Source organism: Callospermophilus lateralis, chromosome 3, assembly GCF_048772815.1.
Source record: "Callospermophilus lateralis isolate mCalLat2 chromosome 3, mCalLat2.hap1, whole genome shotgun sequence".
NCBI classification, from domain to species: Eukaryota; Metazoa; Chordata; class Mammalia; order Rodentia; family Sciuridae; genus Callospermophilus; species Callospermophilus lateralis.
Window position 1 is genome coordinate 156,794,887 of NC_135307.1, and position 23,845 is coordinate 156,818,731.

At 39.8% G+C, this 23,845-nt stretch overlaps 1 protein-coding gene across 1 annotated transcript in view; it reads right to left on the minus strand.

Moving 5' to 3' along the window:
* The window catches only part of Dtd1 (D-aminoacyl-tRNA deacylase 1), a 188,758-nt gene that overhangs the window by 131,979 nt on the left and 32,934 nt on the right, over positions 1-23,845 (minus strand). The window contains exon 4 of the mRNA XM_076848921.2: positions 10,138-10,244. Within this exon, the coding sequence (XP_076705036.1) occupies positions 10,138-10,244 (107 nt within the window). The remainder of the gene's footprint in view (positions 1-10,137; positions 10,245-23,845) is intronic.

Consider the following 23,845-nt stretch of genomic DNA (forward strand, 5'->3'; position numbering starts at 1 on the left):
TGTCAACAATAACTATATCTGTACATTTACACACACACACACACACACACACACACACACACACACCACCCTGGAAAGAAAGGCATTCTAAGTCTGCAAGTGGACTGACAATATTACTATTTATATGGAAACAAATTAACAGGCTTGTGGCCCTCCTTCCACAGATCACCCAGACTCTGTGCTTGCTGGAACACATTCTTCTTCAAGTCTGTATGTCACTGGCTCCCTTCCCCAGTGCATGTACCTGAAGTAGCCTCTAACCCAACACCATTCTGTATATCTAGTCCTGTTTTATTTCTTAATATTATCACAATTTTGCATGATACTTGTTTTTGTATGTTTCCCAATTAGTACATACGCTCCATGAGGGCATGTCTTTGGTTCAGTGCTAGACCAGCACTGAGCAAGCACCCAATAGTATCTGTTGGATGAAGGATGCATAGGTGGTGGGTAACTGAGTGGCAGAGGAATGAGTAGACAGCCTGTTGGACATGGGGTGGATGGACAGTACATGAATAAACAAGTAAACTATCTGATGGATATCATGGGCATTTATTCAAGAGCCCTACCTCTAGGGCATCTGTGACACAGCCCTGCAGTGGAGACTCAAAGGCTAGGAGGTTACACCTGGATGGACACTGAGTAAGAAGGCGCTGTGAATGAAATGCTGTTAAAAGACAGGGAAGATGTCAACAGAGAGAGACAGGGAAGGAGCTCATTTCAGGTGGATGAACAGAAACTCAAGAAATAATAAATAATCTTCAGGAAACTAGTCTACAATTCACTGTAGAAAGTTTTTGCCATGAACTTTATAGGTAATAACACACCACACAAAACGAACCTTTAACAATGTCCAATATGGGTTCAAAAGTAAATTACCAGACAACTGCTTATGGGAGCCTCAACGTTCATACATTTTATTAAATTGCAATCTCCATGCTAAGACATTGATCATCCTTGGGTTTTTATTGTCATCTGATTAATACATCAGCATGAGTGAGGCATTCCATGCCCAGTACACCAAAAGCGAAGAGAACCATAAGTTACTTTTCAACTAAAAGTCTTAAGAGGCTCCACCACTACAATTAGCTTGGCCATTGAGAAATCCATATGTTGGGCTCTTAAGAAACAAGTTATTCCATTGGCACATGCTTCAATGTCACTCAGCAGAGTGGTCAGTCATCATTCACTAATGTATTGAACTGCTGCTATCCTATCAGCTTTTTCCTGACACATCTGTAATTGTGTCGAGAATGCACCATGCTCTGGGGACATTTTCATCATTGCATGTATTGGGGAGGGGAGCAATTAGGAGATCTGGAGGGGCGCTGATAAATGAGAATAGTTTCACATGTGACCTCAGTAATGAAGCCCAGCCATCTTGTTTCCTGGCAGCTGCAGAAGCACAGGTTGCAAAGTATTTTTAGACATATGGCAATGGGGAGGGGAGGGTGGTCCAGAAGAAACTAATGCCTAGAGTAGATAAAAATGGCAACATCAGATGTGCCCTGATCCAGCAGTTCTCAAAATTCACTGTGTTTAACAGAGCACACAGAGACCTGGTTACAAACATAAATCTGTTACTCTTCTGCACTCCACATCCAGATATGCCTGCAACTCTGGTTCAGGAAAACCTGGGTGGGCCCAGGAGTCCACATGTTAACAAGCACCATGGGTGGTTAAATACTAGGGGTCTCAATCCATCCCTTGAGGAATACTACTACAGCTCCTAGTGACTTTGATGGAGAGGGAGTAATATGTAATCCCAGCCTACAGCAGCTCCCAGTTCACCAGCATCTGCACTTGGGGTGGGGGGTATTGGCAAACATGACAGAAAAAGGTTCATTATCACGCGGGCTCTCCCCCCCCTTTCTCTCCTCCCCACCCTTGCCCCCCCTCGATCTCTCTCACACAAAAACACAATGAGCTCAAGGCATTTCCTGAACCCCTAAAAGCCCACTTGATCCAATTAGCACCCCACTTGCCCATCCTAACATCCTCTTAAAAGATATAACTAAACTTAGAAAGATAAATGCCTTTTCAGTCATTAGACTGCAGCCAAATCCTAGAATTTTGGCAAACACCTCTGCATAATCAAAGTGTTTTATCTATTGGGCAGACCTTTAAAATAATTATAGCAAAAATTGCATTTTTTTAATTTCTATAACTTCCAGACCATTTTTCTCTCTCCATTACTGATGCAGATATTTGAATGAGGTTTTCTACAAAACACCACTAAATGGCAACATTTTTCTATAATTAAAGACTATGAAGCTCCTGACAAATTACCTAAAAAGCTAAGAATTCCTAATTAAAATCTTGAGTGTCTGTAATTAAATTATTGCTGTACTCAATGTAAAAATCCCAAGGAAGGATAAACTTTACCTCCCTCCCTTGGGAATAAAAAGGATGCTGTTAATCTTTGGCAAGTCAAATCAGTAAAGGAAGGAGTTTGACTTTTTTAAAAAACATATCCACAAATGAAATTTAAAAATTAAAATAAGAATCTGCCCAAAACATATATATATATATATATATATATATATATATATATATATATATATATAGACACAAATAAAGCCCTTAAACTTTAGGTGCCTAATTAAACATTAAGTGACTTGTACCCATTAATGTGCTGAAACATTTGTTTAGTTCTGGTGAATTTAGAAATGTTTTGGCAGAAGAGAAGCACATCATAGTTTCAAATGGATCAGCCAAGTTCCCATAGGAAGGAACAAACTCTTGTAAATTTTTGTAATTTCATTAATATATGCTATGGATTATAAGAAGGTAAGATGAAAGTCAGTTGACTGATCAATCTGTGGGTCCTCAAGATGATACACACACACACACACACACACACACCCCTGGAAAGGTTTCTTTTAAGTCTACAGTGAACTAACAGGATATCTGTCTATATGGAAACAAATTAAAAGGTTCAAATAAAAAACAATTCCTGGGCAGTGTCCAACTAGGAAGAAGCCAGCCTGCTTGCAAATGTCTACTAGGTTCCTGCCTTTTCTATCAGTCAGATATTAATACATGGGGCAGGCCTTCCCCCAAGCACTGACAAGGCATGAGTACAGATTCTGATTATCATTGGCAGTGGATAGGGCTGAGGGAGGCCAGCCTCTATGCCCACCCCTCCCAGGAGTACTGTGCTGATTTTATAACTCACAGGAAGGCAGACATTCAGATGGAATGGATCAGAAAGAGGTGTGATTCCATACAGGTAAGAGGTCTGGCCAGGTGTCCCCAAAATCAGCATATCCACTTTGACACCACAACCAACACTAAACAACAAAACTTATAATGAAGAAGTAACTAATAGGTTCCCCCTTTTTTTGTTTTAGTAACACTTTAGTAAAAACAAGCCAAGAGTCTTAGTCAACTTTTGCTTTATTGTGTTTTGTAGTACTGGAGATTAAGCCCAGGGCCTTGAACACACTAGGCAAGTGCTATACCACTATGTCCCCCACTTTTATTTGATGAATTAATCTGACAAAATGAACCCATATGATTGGAGTAAATGACAGAATCTGAGTATTATTTTGGCAACCAGACTTGCAAACACAGTTCCGTGGCAAGCCAACTACTGGGGCCTGGTTTAGGCAACATAAACACTGAAGCTAAAGTCAACCAAAATCAGGGAACTAGAATCTACAGTTTGAGTATTAAAAAAGAGTAAAAAACGGAATACATACATACATTTAAACAAATGTCTATGAGGAGACAGGCATTAACATAATTTTTCCTTGTACTTAGCACACTTCATTAAATCTATCCCTCAAGCTAAAACATGCAGCCATGGAGAGCGCATCTGGGCACCTGCAATAGTGATTTCCCACAGAAGCCACCTGTGTCCTTGTCTGTCCTCAGTGTCATCTCCTGGACTGCACAGTGCATATTATAAACAAATGAAACTGAATGGTGCTCTTTCCCCATTCCCTGCTCTGCCCCACTTATCTCCCTCAGACCCTACAGGACCTATGAATGGCTCAGTCTGCACACAGGGTCCAGTCACAGGGAGAGATGCTTGCTGAGAAGACAAGCATACAGAAAAAGATGATAGGCAAAGCAGTGGTGATATTCAGAACAGCATAAAATTAGAAGCTTCACAAAATCAAAGGCACCGTTTTTCACTCAACTCATCCCAGTGATTTGCCAATAAACATGTGAGTTAACTTAAAGATGTGTATTTGAAAGTACATTTTTTCAGCTCTTTTCAGTATTTCTATTTAGTTAGGCTTTCGAGTTCACTCAATATACAGAGAACATAAACAATTAATGGCAACATGATCAAGTACATAGACCCTAGGCCTACCCAATTCTAAACACACCTCCTAAGAGGAAACTCCCATTCGCTCTCACATACATGCAACCCCAATCATGTGAGGCCCAAGAAAATAGCTCCCGTTCAGAGGAAGGCCACTTAGGATTAAAACAACAGCAAGAATAAGTTAATAGTAGGAATGGACTAGGTTGTTAAATCTTCCAGTATCTACCCACCTACTCACACCAGCAATCACACACTAGGTAATAATCAGGAGGTTCCTGCTGGAATGGTGTTCTTTCACAAAAATGCACCACAGAAAAGAGCTTCTGTCTGGCAGTTCTGCTACTACTTCTACACATTCCTTTTGGAAATATGTCCTTCAGAGCAAGAACATAATGCTCTTCTTCCAACTCTTTCTCACTGTCAGGACATATCATGGGACCCACACAGCAGCCTATAAATGCAACAGGCATGCTGCTGATGTAGTCATGGAAAACATGCACACACTACATGGCCAGTTCCATGCCTTAACTACATGGTTAAGGCAGGCAAACCACCTTTACCAGCCCATTCTTCGCCACAATAGCTGCACCACTCATTGGCAAATCTCAGAGACTCTCAAAATAAGAATCTGTCCCTGTTTGAAGTACAAGTTTAAGAACAATTACTGAAAATCCTCTCTCCTTTTCCTCCTAAAGGTCAGATAAAATCTCTAGGCCCCTGGGAGGCCTTCCCAGCTCAACACAACAGCAGTGGCATCAGCCTTCTCAGAACTCCAAACTTTCTTAGACAGCACAGCCACGACCTACGACCTGCAAGGCACCATTCCTCATCAAACACCACTCTCCCAGGAACACTTCCCAAGGCACAGCAGTGAATAAGATGCAGGGAGCCTAAGTTTAGGAGTGGTGTGGACAAATGAGAAGCAAGGAAGAAAGATGATAACAGATGGTGTGAAGTCTGTGAAATAAACTACCAAGGCAGCATGACAGTGACTGGGGAAGCACCCTTGGGATTGAGAGGGTCAGAGAATGTCCTCCTCTGAGGGGGAAACACTAGAACTGAGACAAGAGCCAGACAAAGAAAAGACTTGCTTGACCTGTTCTCAGATTGGAGAGGAGGCAGGAGAAGGTACAGGAGATGGAATGAAAGATGTCAGAGACAGGACAGCCACAGATGCCGGGTTACTGGGGCCTTGGTAAATGATAGGAAGGAACTTAAAGCGTCATCAAAAAGCATTTGAAGGAAAAGCCTCAACTGCATGGCACTGTGACATTCCCTAAGTTGTCTTGCATTGATATGCCGTTCACCATTACTGGCCTTTCAGGTTTATATTGCCCTAAATCTATTCCCAAAAGCAAGAACTGGGTGGCAGCACTTTTTTTCCTCTTTCTTATGGTGCCCAGCATACCATCATATCACAGAAAGACACCTGATGCATATATACACAAACACACATCCATACAGGCATACAAATACAAACACACATCTATATAGTGTTCATTTGTGCAGACGGTTTTAAAAGCCTATATTTAAAAAACATCTGGCCAAAAGAACCATTTTTCTGTAATGTAGAAACTTGCCAAAAGAACCATTTTTCTGTAATGTAATTGAACCGTTCATAATGTAATAGGAAAATAAAACACTTAGAATTAAAAGCTTGGTTGATAGAAACACATGTTTATCTATCAGTAAAACGAATTTGGCTGTTCTCTTCCTATCAACACAAAAGCAAGCCAAATAGCTATTTCCTGTAAAGAGAAGCCCCTCTATTGAAAAGGAAAAGAAAAAGAGGCCATAAGCAGAGGCCAGCACCAGTCACCAAGGCCTCTTCTATGCCTGCTTGCTGCCACCTACTGGAGAGCTGGAGGACAGAGACCTGTGCAAATTTCACGTCAGAAAATGTATTAAAATAACTAAAATTGGACAATTGGTGAATTTGAACAGAGAGCCCCACTTTAGGATTCAGAAGCACCTAAAAGTATTTTTTAACTTAATAAGTCAACACAGCATTTTAGAAGTTTGGACGTGCCTATTTGGACTTGTTTTCTATTTTTAGAGTTGTTTGGGTTTTTATTATATATACATCTCAGGTGTAAAACATGATGTTTTGGTATACATAGTAAAGTATAGTTAATTAAATTATTTATTCATAATCTTGCATAGGTACCTTTTTTTCTGAGTCTTGAGAATACCTAAAATCTATTCTCATAACAAACTTCCAGTGTACAATATGATATTGACTACAATCCTCATGTAGTACATTACATCTCCAAATTTATTATCAAAGATAATTGCATCTTTAACCTAAACAAGAAAATAAGGGCAATAATTTAAAGAAAGTTGAATATCCCAAAAGTTTAATGTATAACTAGCATTTCCAGAAAAATATTTAGAATGAAAAACAAAATGTCTGACTAACTAAAATTTTTCTAGAGTCAGTCAGGTTGACATATACCTGCATTGTCAGCTATTCAGGAGGTTAAGACAGGAGAATCACAAGTTCAAGACCAGTCTGGAAAACTTAGCAAGACTCTATCTCAAAAATAAAAAGGGCCAGGGGTGAGTTCAGTGGTAGAGTACTTTCCTAGCTTATGCAAGTCCCTGAGTTCCAGCCCAGTACTGGAGAGGGGGAAAAAAGAAAAACCCAATGGGAATAAGATGGATGAGTGAGAGAGACAGACTGACTTGTCTGAGAGATGTCAGAGGGCTTATGCAACTCTGCTGAAGGTAGATGGGACAGGCTCCAAGTCCAGGCCAGTCTGGCTCCATAGGGTGCATGCCCTTGCAGTTGTCACACGGGGCCCAATATGCACAGGAGTTCCTTGGTTTAATGCTCTGATATCACCATCTTGAATTTTTTTATTTTCTTCAGTCACATTGCCTTATTTCTCAAAATACCACAAAGTTTATAATCCTTAATTAAAAGAAGGAGTTTTTCTCTAAGTTCCAAAGGAATATCAATATGAAGGATAAGAAAAAACAGGTTGCAGAGCTGGGGTTGTGGCTCAGTGGTAAAGCATTTGCCTGGCATGTGTGAGGCATTGGGTTCGATTCTCAGCACCACATATAAATAAATAAACAAAATAAAGCCACATTTAAAAAAAAATAAAGGAATTTCTTTTTAAAAATAGGAAAGAAAAAACAGGTTGCTACTTGGATCAAGTGGTACAAAGGAAACCGTCTTAAAAATCTTGGTAACTTTTGTATAAGGGGACTCACTTTCATTTTGCACTAGTCTGGCCCAGGGGAAGAGGCTGGCCTCGACACAGGAAGGGAAGCTCTACTACTACAGTGGGAGGAGGTGATGGAGAAGCAGGGTCAATGCCACCCACTGGCTTCTTTTTCTGAAAAGCAGAAAGAGCTATCTGCCATGATGAGCAAAAGTACAGACAAGGTGGAGAAGGTCAAAATTCATGTACGATGGAGAAATCTGACAGACTCCACCTTAACCAGGTATTAAGATTAACATCACCTGTAATAAAACAAATCAATATCATGTACTGTTGGGGCCTAATCTCCTGAAGTCACAGAGAATGTGCCCTGAAGAATCTTAATGCAGAGTTCCTGTTTATTAGCTAAAGCCAAGCAGGCTGGAATGCTGAACATGGCAGGATGGTAATAACTCCTCACACTAGGTTAATTCTTGCAGGACACGACGACCCCAATTAAGGAGAAAAATAAGGCCCAACTGTACTACCTGCACATACTTTAGGTGTATGTTTCCTGGCATTTTATGAGAACATATCCTATTTTGTCTACTGGGGAAAATGTTTTCTTAGTACTAGCAAACAAGTTAGTTGTTTTCAATATGTAATGCCATAGTTAAGACTTAACCTCACACTGCCCTATAAAAGATGTACTATGCAAGAACAAAGCAGCCTCCCCTACTCCCCCAAATAAACAAACTGTCAATTTTAGGACTCAGAGTCTTCATGCATAATCACAGGACCAAACATTTGCGGTATATGCCTCCTGATATGATGCACTAAAGACACAAGATCACCTTTGTGCTATTTGATATTCCTCCCAAAATGCACAACACCTCAATGTAATCACAGAAAACCCAAATGGAGACACATTCTACAAAATAAAAGACCAGCACTCTTGAAAAGTGTCAAAGTTTTGAAACACAAAGAAAGACCAAGCAACCGTCACAGATGGGAAAAGGGAAAGGAGAAATGACAACTAATTGCCACATGGAATTTTGCATTATCCTAGAACAGAAAAAGGACAGTTAAAGAAATCTAGTGAAGGACTAGGGCTTGGGCTCAGTGTCAGACCACTTGCCTAGCATGTGTGAGGCACTGGGTTCGATCCTTAGCACTGCATTAAAAAAATAATAATAATAAATTAGTAAAATAAAGGCATATTGCCCATCTACAACTACAAAAAATTTTTTAAAAAAGAAACCTAGTAAATTTCAAATGAATCAATGTTAATTTCGATGACTATCATTCTACTACATTTATGAAAGACTTTAAAACTAAGGGAAGCTGGGTAAAGAATATATGGAACTTGGGCTGGATTGTGGCTCAGTAGCAAAGCACCTGCCTGGCATGTGTGAGGCACTGGGTTCAATCCTCAGCACCACATAAAAATAAATAAAATAAAGGAATAAAGGTATTGTGTCTGCTACAACTAAAAAAATAAATAATATGTGAAATTGGGTTTTTTTCAACTTTTCTGCAAGCCTCAAATTATTTCAAAACGAAAAGCTTACGTATTCATGTGGATTGTTTTCATTTGTGATTTTTTAAATGCTATTAATAATTCCAAGACCCTCAGTCACCACTGTGGAAATCTAGCACTACTCCATCAGTCATTGATAGATATTTCTTTGTCAATACAAAGTGTCGGTAACAGAAAAAAAGGTTCTAGTCCCCTTAAAAATATGTCTTTGTACCAATCAGAGCCACGAATTTCTACCATGTTTCCCCCACATGATAGCATCATTGCACAACATCCTGGCAAGGCACAAGGGAGAGAACCAAAGAAGGAAGAACAGGAACAACCCTTTGGTTCCTACTTCTCTGCCCACCAGAGCCACACGTCTCTATCAAATGAGTGCATTAATTAAAGCTTTTGAAAATGTGTTGCACACAACGAAACCACACAGATTGCAAGGACTATTTCACATTTCCTTTCTCTATCTTAATTACGCTTTTGCTGAAATGTGGGTCATACATTGCTTTAGAAAAATGAGGATTTACAAAGAACCTTGGGTGGCACATCCACCCATTCCTGGCACAGAACCTGCTCCATGTAACTATTCTGAATGGGTGAATCTGCCAGAGCTGTGGCTCTGCTGCCACCCAGTGGCAAGCAGATGTCATGGCACCTAGCCCAGGAACATCCCAGAGGAAGAACTAAGGACATTTTTTGTGTTGTCCCAGCCTACCACATCTCAGGAGTTAACAATGCAAACATGAATTCTTGGGAAGATAGGTATTAAAATAAATATGAGAGCCAGGTGCGGTGGCACACACCTGTAACCCCAGCATCTCGGAAGGCTGATGCAGGAGGATCACAAGTTCAAAGCCAACCTCAGCAACTTAGCCAGGCACTTAGCAACTCAGCAAGACCCTGTCTTTAAATAAAAAATTAAAAAGGGGTGGGGATGTTGCTCAGTGGTTAAGCACCCTGGGCTCATTCCTCAGTACCAAAAAATTAAATAAATAAATATATACATAAATACATAAATAAATAAATAGTGATGGGGTTTAAATATATAAATAAATACACAGTGACAAAATACTTCCTCCAACTTAAGACTGAGGACTGTTCCCAAGTCTAAATCAAAGCCAAGACATGTTACTGGCACCCAGGAGACTGACCTGGGCCCCTAACTTCAGGCTTACCTGCTTTGGGTCAGAGGTAGCAGCGCCAGGAGCAGGGGATTCCAGTTCTATGGTCACAGGCCCATCATTCTGAATGTGTACCTGCATATAGGCACCAAACTTGCCATCTGAAAGAACAATTCAAATAGTTTTAGAGATGGAGATCCAAGGCTACCCTATCTATTGAGCACATCTATGTCAATGGAATCTGAAAGCTGAGCCGTAGCACCAGCCAGTCAACACGGCACAAGATGGCTGGCCCCAGAAGGAGGGAAAGGCAAGTTTAAACAGCAAAAACTTCCACATCCCAAAAGACTTGGCAAGAAAATAAAGGTCTGATAACACCAAGGGAGAGAAGAATGGGGACAATAGCATGTCACACGGCAGGAGGGTAAACTGGCCTGACCACTTTGGGAGGTGATCTTAGCACCCTATCTAGTAAGGCCCCTCCACCTCCAACCATGGACAGCCGCTCTGCTCTCAGGCCTGCTGGACTCAGGCTGACTTCATGCCCTGGGGTTTCTCAGATACCAGACCCAACCTCAAACTCAGTAACCTCTGAAGCTTCTGCTCCTACCACAACCCCACAATTTTCACCACTGATTCTTCCCCACCTAGTTTCCTCTCTCCAATGATCCTTAATCTCAAGAGTGACTTAACAAAGTGGGCACATCAATTCTTGGTCTTCTTGGGCCCACAGTAAGTAAGTAGTACTGTAAATTGTACTAGAAGCACCCAAGCTGTCACCACTTTTATATGCAAAATTACTCCAGTTCCTTCCAGGGAGCCAAATGTGCCCAAATACTGATGACTTTTCGTGACCTCCTATCAGATTAAAATGGCCATTCAAACTAGCAGAGCTTTTGTTTTACCCATGTCAGACTAGCTAAAAAGACATCAGCTGGGAAGGAAATCATGTGTTTAATTGCATGCTAAAATTATGGCTACAATTAGTGGCAAATTTCAGCCGCTGCACTCCTCAGGGAGGCTGAAGGCAGACTCAGGAGGAAAGGAATTATTTCCGACCTTGAATTTCTGTTGCCAGGATATACGGCAATGCTTCACGGTGTTTATCATTTCAAGTAGCAAGAAATTTATTTTCTTTTCCTGTTTTTCTTCAGTTAACTACAGAACTATTATCTGAATTTCCATTTGTACACACAATAAATCCAAAGACATGTTTTAAGAGGCCTTAAACTGGTAACATTTTTTTCTAGTCCAGATCAAAGGGTAGAGTCTCCAAGAAAAATTACACTAGCCAGAGAAAATAAATATATTTTTTAAAGTAAAAGACAAAACATAGCTACTAAACTACATCTGGGCTCCTTCAATGATATAATCAAGTTGTTCTTAAATACAAGTCTCAGGGTTCCACCCAGGGCTGCAGGATAATCACATGTCAAACACATTTATGCCACATGTTTCAGGCAGGAAGACTCCCAGCTGGGGTCCTAGCAGTCACAGGCTGGTCTCCAGCAACAGCTGTCTGAACACACCCCCAGCACCCCAGCTCCCCAGCTGGAAGTTGCCACCTCACTACAGGATTCACCACTTACCTGCAAAGGCTAGTGTCCACGCCCCTTTGGACAATGCCAGACTGGCTTTCCCCATTCTCCAAAAAGACCCACAAACCTCCTCTCCATGGTTTTGCTTATTCCAGGACAACAGCAGGACAATCATCCTGGGGCAGTTAGGAGGTGAATTTAAGAGTACAGTGAAGTCTCAGTCACTATTATCATCACACCTACCACTGTCCTGGTGGCATTGGAGCAACTAGGGACAGCACAAAAAAAAAAAAACTATAGCAAAACAAGCATGCTACTGAAGAAAAATGGGAAAAATTAAAGGGGTACGCTGTTGCTTCTTGGCCCAGTTACAATCAAGCCCATTTTCTCCCCAGAGCAAGGGCATGACCTGCTAGGGCTCAGCCTACCTCTGAGGACTGTTAGGGAACAAGAAGACTCGGGATGAACACATCCCTTAAAAGCAGCTCTTCACTACCAAGGAGGCACCTCACCACCCAGGCTTCGTCTCTGTTCCATTTTCAATGTGTCTTAAACACACTGAACCTGACCAGGGAAGAAGGGGTTATTACCGGAAACCCCAATACTGGGTACACAGGCTAGGGACATGAAGAAATCAAGCAAAGGAGTGGCATTGGCGGGGAACTCAAAACAAGTCCATGGCCATGGCTAGGGTCACCACCCAGCCACAGGAACTTGATGTGGACATGCAGGATTAACCCAGAGAATGTGGGAGTGACACTAGTGGGCTGCTGGCCTCTGAGATGGCTCTGTCCTCAATCAGAGCTCCTTCTATGGAGACAGGCGTGCTCCTTGGCATTCCCAGAGGATGTGGCCAATGCCAGTGTACCATGCTGGGACAGAGATCCCATCACAGTGGCAGATGCCAGCTCCAAGGGGCCTGGAAGGAAGAGGCAAAGGCTCTGCAGGCTTCAGCAGAGACCAGAGTCCCTAAAAAATATGTTCCTCAGAGACTCAACCGAGAAGATCAAATCTGTCAGCAAATGGGAACGTTATAGACCCTTTAGGCATTGACAGCTAAGTTTCTCAGAATGTGAACACCCCACTAGGTGGGCAGCAGGAGAACCACGGTCCAATTCCATTCCACGTGGTCCTGGAGGGGTCTGGAATTGCGATCCTGGAATTTTGTGGCTTCTCCCCAATCTCCGGTCTTCTCATCTTCCCCCACCCCCCACCAGCTTTTAGAATAGCTTTTTTTTAAGTTATTATGTGCAGAAAAGGAAAAAAGCAAAGAACAAAGTCATCCAGTTACAAGCAGCTTAGGTAGATGTATCCCTCCAGGTCATTCATATACATACGCAACATCCCATTTTGTGTAACTGAGATTACAGTGTGTATCATGCTTTTCCACACATCATGAATATTCACCAATTCAGAATCCCAAAGCTACATGAGTATTTTTGATAGCCAAGAATACCAACTTGATCTATTACATGGTCTGCCTGGCTCCACAGAGGTTCAACCATTTGAGGGAGATACCACCACAGGGCAGCAGATGTCTCAGGCCTGGAACGTCAAGGTACTGGGGAAGGGACAGGCCCTGTGGCCCAATACCAAAAATGCCTAATCACAGGAGACCAAGGGTACCTGTCTCAAGGAGCCAACCTCAATCCCAAACCTAAGAACTAAAAACAAGGTGCACTGACAGAAACAATTATTTGAATGGGAAAGACCTAGGACCAAAATTCACCTTCAACCAAGAGATAAAATTCCCAACTAAGCTTAAATACTGAGGTCTTGAATTCAGGACCATCAAGGTAGCATAATTCTTGCATAAATGGAGATTCAAGGCAAGGTTTTCTCTGACCATCAGGCTTTGCTCAGGCATCTCTAGCTTGCCTGGGCCTGGCATTATTGTGCCTCAGGTATCTTTGAAAGAGGCTGAAGTCTGCCTGGTCTTCTAATGGAGACACAAAGGAACCTGTGCAGGGATACTGCAGTGTATGAGGCCCCAAAGGACCTACAAGGATACTTGTGTGACACAGCTTAGACACAACTGCTGAATAAACCCAGTCTTGACTAAGCTCTCCATCAATAGCAGCCAAATAAGAAACCAAGTAGGGTCAGGGGCAGTGGTGCATGACTGTAATCCCAGTGACTCGGGAGGCTGAGGCAGGAGGATTGCCAGCCTCAGCAAATTAATGAGACCCTCAGCAACTTAATAAGACCATTTCAGAATAAGAGATTTTTTTTTTTTTTTTTTTTTTTTTTTTTAGTGCAGGGTATGTAGCTCAATAGAAAAGAGTCCCTGAGTTCAATCCCCAGTGAAAGAAAGAAAGAAACAAGTCAGCCAACTAACCAACCAACCAATAAGGGAGGTGGCTTCTGAGTTCACCAGGTCATAGGATTTGATTTCAGATTTAGATTCCTCTGGACTTGATTAAGATACAGAATTTAACCTTGGCCTGTCATTTCTCCCTGGGACTATGACAATGGGAAAGGATCTACATTCAAATTCAGTGCACATCCATGTTACTGGCATTTGATGAGCTTCTCACATCTTATTATTCCACTGTATATACTTATAATATATATTCCAGATATATTACTTAACCTCACTGCAGAACCACTGCGGGGCTGGGCTGGGCTGGGCTGGGCAGAGTGTCTGGAGGCAGCACGGAAAATGGCCTAGGAAACACATCTTCACAGTAGGAGCAAAGTAGCCTTGAGGGGCTTCACAGCAGGGTTTTGACCCAGGTCAGAGCTTCTGGGGGCAAAAAACATACAGCAGAAGCAACCTCAGAGAAGTTTCAAGGTGGACTGGGAAGACTAAAGTGACAACCCTCCCCTGAGCAGGGAACCACCACAGCCAGAGTGAGCCTCTGCTCAGAACTACCTTCCACCTGCTCCTATCCCCACCCAGGAGGAGAGCCACAGTCCTCAGAAAGGCACAGAACTCTCTTCACTGCACCCCCTCTACACACACACACACACACACACACACACAGTTGTTCTAGTCATTACTGTTGAGAAGTAAGAGACAACGATCCTTAAAATCTTTCCCATCTTAAAAGTATGTTACCACTGCAGCATAAACTTCTGTGGGGAGGTGGCTCACTCAGGCTGCAGTATTGGGCACAGCTTAAAGGAAGACCCAGCTGGAGGCAGGACACCCAGGAACAGGCTGTCAGAATCATTCAGGTGAGAAACGATGATAGCTTGGGCTGGGTGCCTGCAGCAGAAGTGGCATCCTGTTCCCAGATTTTGCATGTGTGTCAAAGGGGAGGCTGAGAGGATTTGCTGATGGACCATACTTGGGGAAGAGGAATCATGCAAAACACTGAAGTTTGGGATCACAAGTTCATTTGTTAGAAAATAATACTAAAACACTAAATGAAATAAGGAACTAGAAAAAGAAATCAAATAAACCATACAAGAGAAAGTGAAGATGATGAAATCAAAGAGTGAAGACCAAAGCAAAATAATGAAGTAAGAATGCAAAAAATAAATAAATAACTAGACTTAATGAATTAACTAAAGAGCTAGTTTTCTGAAAAAATATAAAATCCTTTCGGGGGGAGAAAATGCAACTAAACTACAATAAGAAAGAGATATGATTCTAGATACAGAGATCTTTTAAATCATTTTTTAAAAATCTATAAATTATCTTCAAGTAAACTTGAAATCCAGATGGGATGTAGACTATGGACATAAGGATTTGAGGGGTGCTAGAAAACTGACCAACACAATAGCCAAGGAAGTCCAGTCCTTGGGGTTTTACTAAAAAGTTCTATTAGAGCCAGGAGCAGTGACGCACACCTATAATCCCAGCAGCTTGGGAGACTGAGGCAGGAGGATCGTAAATTCAAAGCCAGCCTCAGCAAAAGCAAGGCACTAAGCAACTCAGTGAGATCCTGTCTCTAAGTAAAATACAAAATAGGGCTGGGCGTGTGGCTCAGTGGTCCAGTGACCCTGAGTTCAATCCCCAGTTTCAAAAAAAGAAAAAAAGTTCTATTAGTACAAATAATTCTTGTGTCATTTAAATTGGTCCAGACAATAGGAAAAGATTACAAGCTTTCCAATTTATTCTACATGGCTAGTACTGCCCTACCATTGGACATGAATGTAGGGAAAAAAAGTGCAGGCCAATTTCTCCTTTGAATACATAGGCAAAAGTTCTACATGAACACTTGAGAAATCTCTTACAGGCATATGCCATGGCCAATAAAGGTTTAATCAGCATGCTCATGATCAGGAAATATATTCAGTAAGTTAACCCTTAGAGGGAAAAAAAAAGGCTGGGGAAAAAATCAACTTCCATCCCTCTTTGAAAATAAAGCTCTTACTTAAGGAGCATGGGAAAGCCATTTCTTTAACTTTAAAATGACCACATAGGGACCTCTTTTTCCTAGAGTCACATGCAGAAAAAGTATCCTGAACAATCTTCCTCATCTCCCAAAGCAGAAAAGCAAAACATTTTTTGTTGGATGTGGGGGGAAAGGTACACTCATACATTGCTGGTGGGACTGCAAATTGGTGCAACCACTCTGGAAAGCAATATGGAGATTCCTCAGAAAACTTGGAATGGAACCACCTTGACCCAGTTATTCCACTCCTGTATATAAAATCAGCATACTACAGTGACACAGCCACATCAATGTATATAGCAGCTCAATTCACAATAGCGAAGCTATGGAACCAACCTAGGTGCCCCTCAACAGATGAACGATTAAAGAAAATGTGATATATATACACAATGGAATATTACTCAGCCATAAGGAAGAATGAAATTATGATATTTGCCAGTAAATGGATGGAACTGAAGACTATCACGCTAAGTGAAATAAGCCAATCGCCAAAAACCAAAGGCCAAATGTTCTTTCTGATATGCAGATACTAACACACAATAAGAGAGGGGGGAGAAGGAAAGAATAGAAATTCATTGGATTAGACAAAGGGGAATGAAGGAAAGGGGGAATGGGAATAGGAAAGACAGTAGAATAAATCAGACATAACTCTCCTATGTTCATATATGAATACACAACCAGTGAAACTCCACATCATTGTCAACCACAACAATGGGATTCTAATTAGAATAAGTTATACTCCATGGATGTATAATATGTCAAAATATACCTTACTGTCATGTATAACTAAAAAGAACAAATTTTTTAAAAAGCAATACTTTTTTAATGGGGCTGGTTAAACAAATATCTCAAAACTGTTTCGAAGACAATGGGTGGAGACTATCAGAATGGGTGACAGTGTGTAGAATTACAAGATATGTGTAGAGTCTCAAAGCATCTCCATACAAAACATTTACCAACTACAGAGAGGACAACAGTAACTTGACAGGGAGAAACATGTCAGATAATGAGACACATGGACATCATGTACCCCCTGATATGGTGCCCTAAGAAGAGCAAAAGATTACTTTTGCAGCATCCCTGCCCAAAATGCATAACCCCAACCCAGTCATGAGAAGACACCTTGCGGCTGTACACTGAAAAATATTCTACAAGGAATTGAAAAATTAAGTAACTCATCAAAAGGGGTTTGGTAGGAAAGACTAAGACTGGGGAACCATCACATATTGGGGAAGACTAAAGAGATGTATCAACCAAATGCAATATGGAATTCTGGATTCAATCCTGGGCCAGAAAAAGGATATGAGCAAAACCCATATTCAGTCATAATAAGTTCAGTCCTAATGAGTTACCAATGTTATTGCCCTGGCTTTGATAACTGTGTAAGATGTTACCAAGGGAAGCTAGATTAAAGTATTCTATGTGTGTAACTTTTCTATAAGTCTAAATTATTTCCAAATAAAAAGTTTGAAATATAAATACTTATCAAAAATGTTCCAGCCAGCCAACATTTTAGTTGGTTCAATTGAAAGTAGGTTTTTGTTCTGTTTCATTTTGGCTTTGGTTTTGTTTTGCCTAAGCCACTAGAAGACTGGCATGACCACCAACTGAGATGGGGAAGCCCACAGATGTCATGGTCTAGGTCAGGAATAAGAACATGAGCTCAGTGTAAGACATGCTAAATTTGAGAGATCTCTTCAATGCCCAAGTGGAGGCATCCAGGAACATGGGTCCAAGTGTGGGTATGGGAATCCAGCCTAGAAAGAAAAAGTTTGAAGTCATGACATGCATATGATCTTCAAAGTCAAAAGACTGGACAAGATCACCACAGACTGAGTGTAAATGAGGAAAAGTCAAAGAACTGAGTCCTCCAAAGTTAAAAAGGTAAGGGTGGCAGGCAATGGGGGTGGGGGGTGTCAGGGTGCAGCTCATTGGTAGAATACCTGCCTAGCATGTGCAAGGCCCTGGGTTCCATCCCCAGCATAGAAGGATAAGAAAGATGAATAGGAGAGAAAGAAGAGAGAGGAAGAAGAGGAGGAGGCAGAAGAAGGAAGAGGTAGAAGAGACATTGTTATCAGGGGCATGGAGACTGAAAAGAAGCTATCAGTGAAGTACATGAAAGGAGTGGAGTGTGGATCTTTGAAGTCCAGTGAAGATATTTTTTCAAGGAAGGAGGAAGTAACAGGATCAAATCCCGCTGGTGGGACCAATGAGCTGAGGACCAAAAAACTGACTCAGCAAAAAGAAGGGCCAGAGCCCTATTGAAGGGCAGTTCTGGGGAAAGAGCAGAGCAAAGACAGGTTGGAGTGAATTTCTGAGAGAATAAGAATTAGAGACTGACAGTTTACAAAGCCTGTGGTGCACTGGAACAGAGCATGTGGAAGAGCTAGAGGGAAAGGTGGGACTCTGAGAGGGTATCCCTAAACTGGAAAATGAAAAGCATGTTTACAAGTAAAAGGGAACAACACAGGAGAAGAACAACAACTGACTCAGGAAAAAGGGAAAGATATCCCAGTTTTGATGTGCAGTGCAAGGGTCAGCCACTGGGTTAGTCCTGGGCATATGCTGGCAGGTAGAGTTGGGGGAACTTTTGGAAGTTCTCTTCCAGTTTTCTCAGGGAAATAAGTACAGTCAATAGCGAAGGGAGAAAATGAGAGATGGGGTACTGGTAGTTTGAGGAGAGACATTAGGCACAAGGAAGAGCAGAATGAATGAAGAGGTCAGTGTATTACAATTCCTTGGCAGTGCCGTAATAGCAGGGCATGGTCACAACTTGAGACTAGTTGGTGAGGATGTTTTCTTCAGCCACATTCAACTGTACAGGTGCAGATGCAGATGCAGAGCAGACAGAGTGCTGTATTATCCAGGGCTGGAGCTCGGCCAACCAAGGTCAACAAACCTTAAATAAACTTTGTAAGAGAATATGCTAGAACAGGATTAGCAACATGGAACATAGAATTTATGCATCTATGAACATAAGGCATTCCAAATAAAAATAACATAGATTGCTCTCTAAAAGTAGACAAGCTGGTTTTAAAATTCATCTAGAAAAATAAATACTTAAGAATAGTTAGGAAAAATCTAAAGAGTAATGTGGGAGAACTCACTTTATTTGCTATGAAAACAATAGTAAAGCAACTCAGTATCTAAAATAGTTTGTCTTCAGCATATACACAGACAGAGAAAAAGAAAAGAAAAGAAACACAATGTAAATGTTCATAAATACATGTAGGAATTTAACATGAGATAAAGCCAGAATCTCAAATTAGCACAGGTAAAGATGGTATTTACAATAAATGGCTTGGGAAACCATTTAGTAAACATCTGGAAAAAAAGAGAGAGAGAAATTTTGAATCCATGCTGTACATTTATACAGGATAAACTCCAAAGAGACTGAAGATTTAAAATTTTAAAATGAAAGTATAAAGGCACTAGGGGGAAAATGTCCTAATTTCTTTATAACTTTTGAGTAAAAAATATCATAGGTATGCATAATAGGAAACTAAAATTCAAAATCCAGAAGACGTTTCAAAAACTTGATCAAAATTTTCTGACCAGCAAACAAGCCCTTAAGCAAAGCCAAAGGACAAACAATAAAATGGTGAAAAACACTTGCAATTCAACATATATAAAAAGCTCGCAGAAATAAAGAACCTAACAAATGTCAGTAGGAAAATGGACAAAGCACATGAACAACTGATGGAAAAAGAACTACAAATCACTCCAATATCTTAAAAATGTTCAACCACACTCTGCAACAAGAAGTCTATTAGACCCTGGGATAAATCCCTAGTTCACAATGTACTGTTGACAAAATTAGGAGGAGTAGGACAGTCTCACACACTGCCAAAAGGAACTACACCTACCTGGCACTATCTATTAAGCCCATTTCCAAGAATCTGTCCTACAGGTGTATCTACACATGAAGTGGTGTATGTACAAATTTATTCAGTGCATCACTGGGGTTTTTTTATTTTTTTTTAAAAAATGACAGCAGAATGCATTATAATTCTTGTTACACATATACAGCACAATTTTGCATATTTCTAGTTGTATATAAAGTATGTTCACACCGATTCAGGTCTTCACACATGTACTTTGGATAATGATGTCCATCACATTCCACCATTCTAGAAAAGGGCAGTACTTCCAAACTCATTCTATGAGGCCAATATCACCCTGATTCCAAAACCAGGCAAAGACACAACAAAGAAAGAAAACTCAAACCAGTATCTCTAAAGAACATAGATGCAAAAAATTCTCAATAAAATTTTGGCAGATCAAATACAAAAACATATCAAAAAGATTGTGCACCATGATCAAGTGGGATTCATCTCAGGGGTACAAGGTTGGTTCAACATACAGAAATCAATAAATGTGATTCATCACATCAATAGACTTACAGATAAGAATCATATGATCATCTCAATAGATGCAGAAGAAGCATTTGACAAAATACAGCACCCCTTCATGTTCAAAACACTAGAAAAACTAGGGATAACAGGAATATATCTCAACATCATAAAGGCTATCTATCTATGCTAAATCTCAGGCCAACATCATTCTATGGAGAAAAATTAAAGGCATTCCCTCTAAAAACTGGAACAAGACAGGCATCACTTTTTTTAAGAGACAGAAATTAAAAACAACCCAGAGATCAACAAAGCAAGTATTAAGTAAGTTAGGCTATGTTCCTGCCATAAACACTCCGCAGCTGCTAAAAAAGAAGAGATGTGAGGAAGTCTCTATGAACTGATATGGAAAGAATCTCTAGGACATACTGTGAAACGCAAGATGTAAAACAGCATATTACATATTATCTTCTGCATTAAAAGAAATATATATACTCATATCTGCTCACATTTTCATAAAAAAAAACACTGGGTGGATAGAAAAAAAGTATTACAGCAAGGGAAACAGATTGGACAGGAACAAAAGGAAGAGTAAAACTTTCTAATGAGGACCTTTTAATATCATTTTCATGTTTGAACTACCTGATCATATCATCTATTCACATTGATTAGAAGAAAAAATTTGGAGAAATCCCCAATAGTGTGGTACTGGTATATGGGCAGACATAAAATAATGAAACAGAATTGAAAGTCCAGAAATATATCCATATATATATTTGGTCACTTGATTTTTGATAAGGGTACAAAAACCATTACTGAGTGGTGATAGACTTTTCAACAAATGTTGATGGGAAAACTGGACAGATACATCCCCCAAAGTGAAGCTAAATCCTTACCTCACACCATATATAAAGTTAACTCAAAATGGGTCAAAGATCTTAATGTAAGAGTTAAAACTATAACTTTGTGAAGAAAACATAGGGTTCATCTTCAAGACATTGTAATTTGGCAAGGGTCTTAGATATAACACCAAAAATATCTAAGCATCAAAAGGAAAAAATAAACCAGATTTCATCAAAATTAGAAACTTGAGTAACAAAGAATACTATCAAGGAAGTGAAAAGACAACCCATATATCAATAGTAACCTTAAACATTAATGGCTTAAATTCACCAATCAAGAGACAAAGGCTAGTAATCTGGATTAAAAAAACAAATCCAACAATATGCTGCCTTCAGGAGACTCATGATAGGAAAAGACATATACAGGTTGAAGATGAAAGGTTGGGAAAAATCATACCACTCACATGGTCCTCAGAAGCAAGCAGGAGTGGCCATACTCATATCGAATAAAATCAACTTCAAACCTAAGTTAATCAAAAGGCATAAAGAAGGACACTATATACTGTTAAAAGGAACCATCCACTAAGACATAACAATTATCAATATGTATGCACCAAACAATGGTGCTGCAACATTCATAAAACAAACTCTCCTCAAGTTCAAGAGTCAAATAGACCACAACACAATAATTATTGGTGACTTCAACACACCGCTCTCTACATTGGACAGATCCACCAGACAAAAGCTGAATAAAGAAACTATAGAACTCAATAACAAAATCAATAACCTAGAATTAACTGACATATATAGAATATATCAACCATCATCAAGTGGATACACATTCTTCTCAGCAGCACATGGATCCTTCTCAAAGATAGACCATATATTATGCCATAGGGCAACTCTTAGTAAATATAAAGGTGTGGAGATAATACTATGCATCTTATCAGATCATAATGGAATGAAATTGGAAATCAATGATAAAAGAAGGAAGGAAAAATCCTGCATCACCTGGAAAATGAACAATATGTTACTGAATGATTAACGGGTTACAGAAGACATAAAGGAGGAAATCAAAAATTCTTAGAGATAAATGAAAATACAGACACAACATATCGGAATCTATGGGACACAATGAAAGCAGTTTTAAGAGGGAAATTCATTGCCTGGAGTTCATTCCTCAAAAACAGAAAAAAACAACAAATAAATGAACTCACACTTCATCTTAAAACCCTAGAAAAAGGAAGAGCAAAACAACAGCAAATGTAGTAGAAATCAAGAAATAATTAAAATCAGAGAGGAAATCAATGAAATTGAAAAAAACATTGAAAAAATTGAAAAAATTGATAAAACTAAAAGTTGGTTCTTCGAAAAAATAAATAAGATCAACAGACCCTTAGCCATGCTAACGAAGAGAAAAAGAGAGAGAACTCAAATTACTAACATATGGGATGAAAAAGGCAATAGCACAACGGACACTACAGAAATACAGAAGATAATTAGAAATTATTTTGAAACCCTATATTCCAATAAAATAGAAGATAGTGAAGATATCGATAAATTTCTTAAGTCATGATTTGCCCAGATTGAGTCAGGAAGATACACACAATTTAAACAGACCAATAACAAAGGAGGAAATAGAAGAAGCCATCAAAAGAAAGACTACCAACCAAGAAAAGCCCTGGACCGGATGGATATACAGCGGAGTTTTACAAAACCTTCAAAGAAGAATTAATACCAATACTTTTCAAGTTATTTCAATAAATAGAAAAAGAAGGAGCTCTTCCAAATTCATTCTGTGAGACCAACATCACCCTGATCCCGAAACCAGACAAAGACACTTCAAAGAAAGAAAACTGCAAACCAATATCTCTAATGAACTTAGATGCAAAAATCCTCAATAAAATCCTGGCGAATCGAATACAAAAGCATATCAAAAAAATTGTGCACCATGATCAAGTAGGATTCATCCCTGGGATGCAAGGCTGGTTCAATATACAGAAATCAATAAATGTTATTCACCACATCAATAGACTTAACGATAAGAACCACATGATCATCTCGATAGATGCAGAAAAAGCATTCGACAAAGTACAACATCCCTTTATGTTCAAAACACTAGAAAAATAGGGATAACAGGAACTTACCTCAACATCGTAAAAGCTATATATGCTAAGCCTTAGGCTAGCATCATTCTAAATGGAGAAAAACTGAAGGCATTCCCTCTAAAATCTGGAACAAGACAGGGATGCCCTCTCTCACCACTTCTGTTCAACATAGTTCTTGAAACACTGGCCAGAGCAATTAGACAGACCAAAGAAATTAAAGGCATAAAAATAGGAAAAGAAGAACTTAAATTATCACTATTTGCGGATGATATGATACTATATCTAACAGACCCAAAAGGGTCTACAAAGAAACTACTAGAGTTAATAAATAAATTCAGAAAAGTGGGAGGATATAAAATCAACACGCATAAATCAAAGGCATTTCTGTATATCAGCGACAAAACTTCTGAAACGGAAATGAGGAAAAACACCCCATTCACAATATCCTCAAAAAAAATAAAATACTTGGGAATCAAGCTAACAAAAGAGGTGAAAGATTTATACAATAAAAACTACAGATCCCTAAAGAGAGAAATAGAAGAAGATCTTAGAAGATGGAAAAATATACCCTGTTCA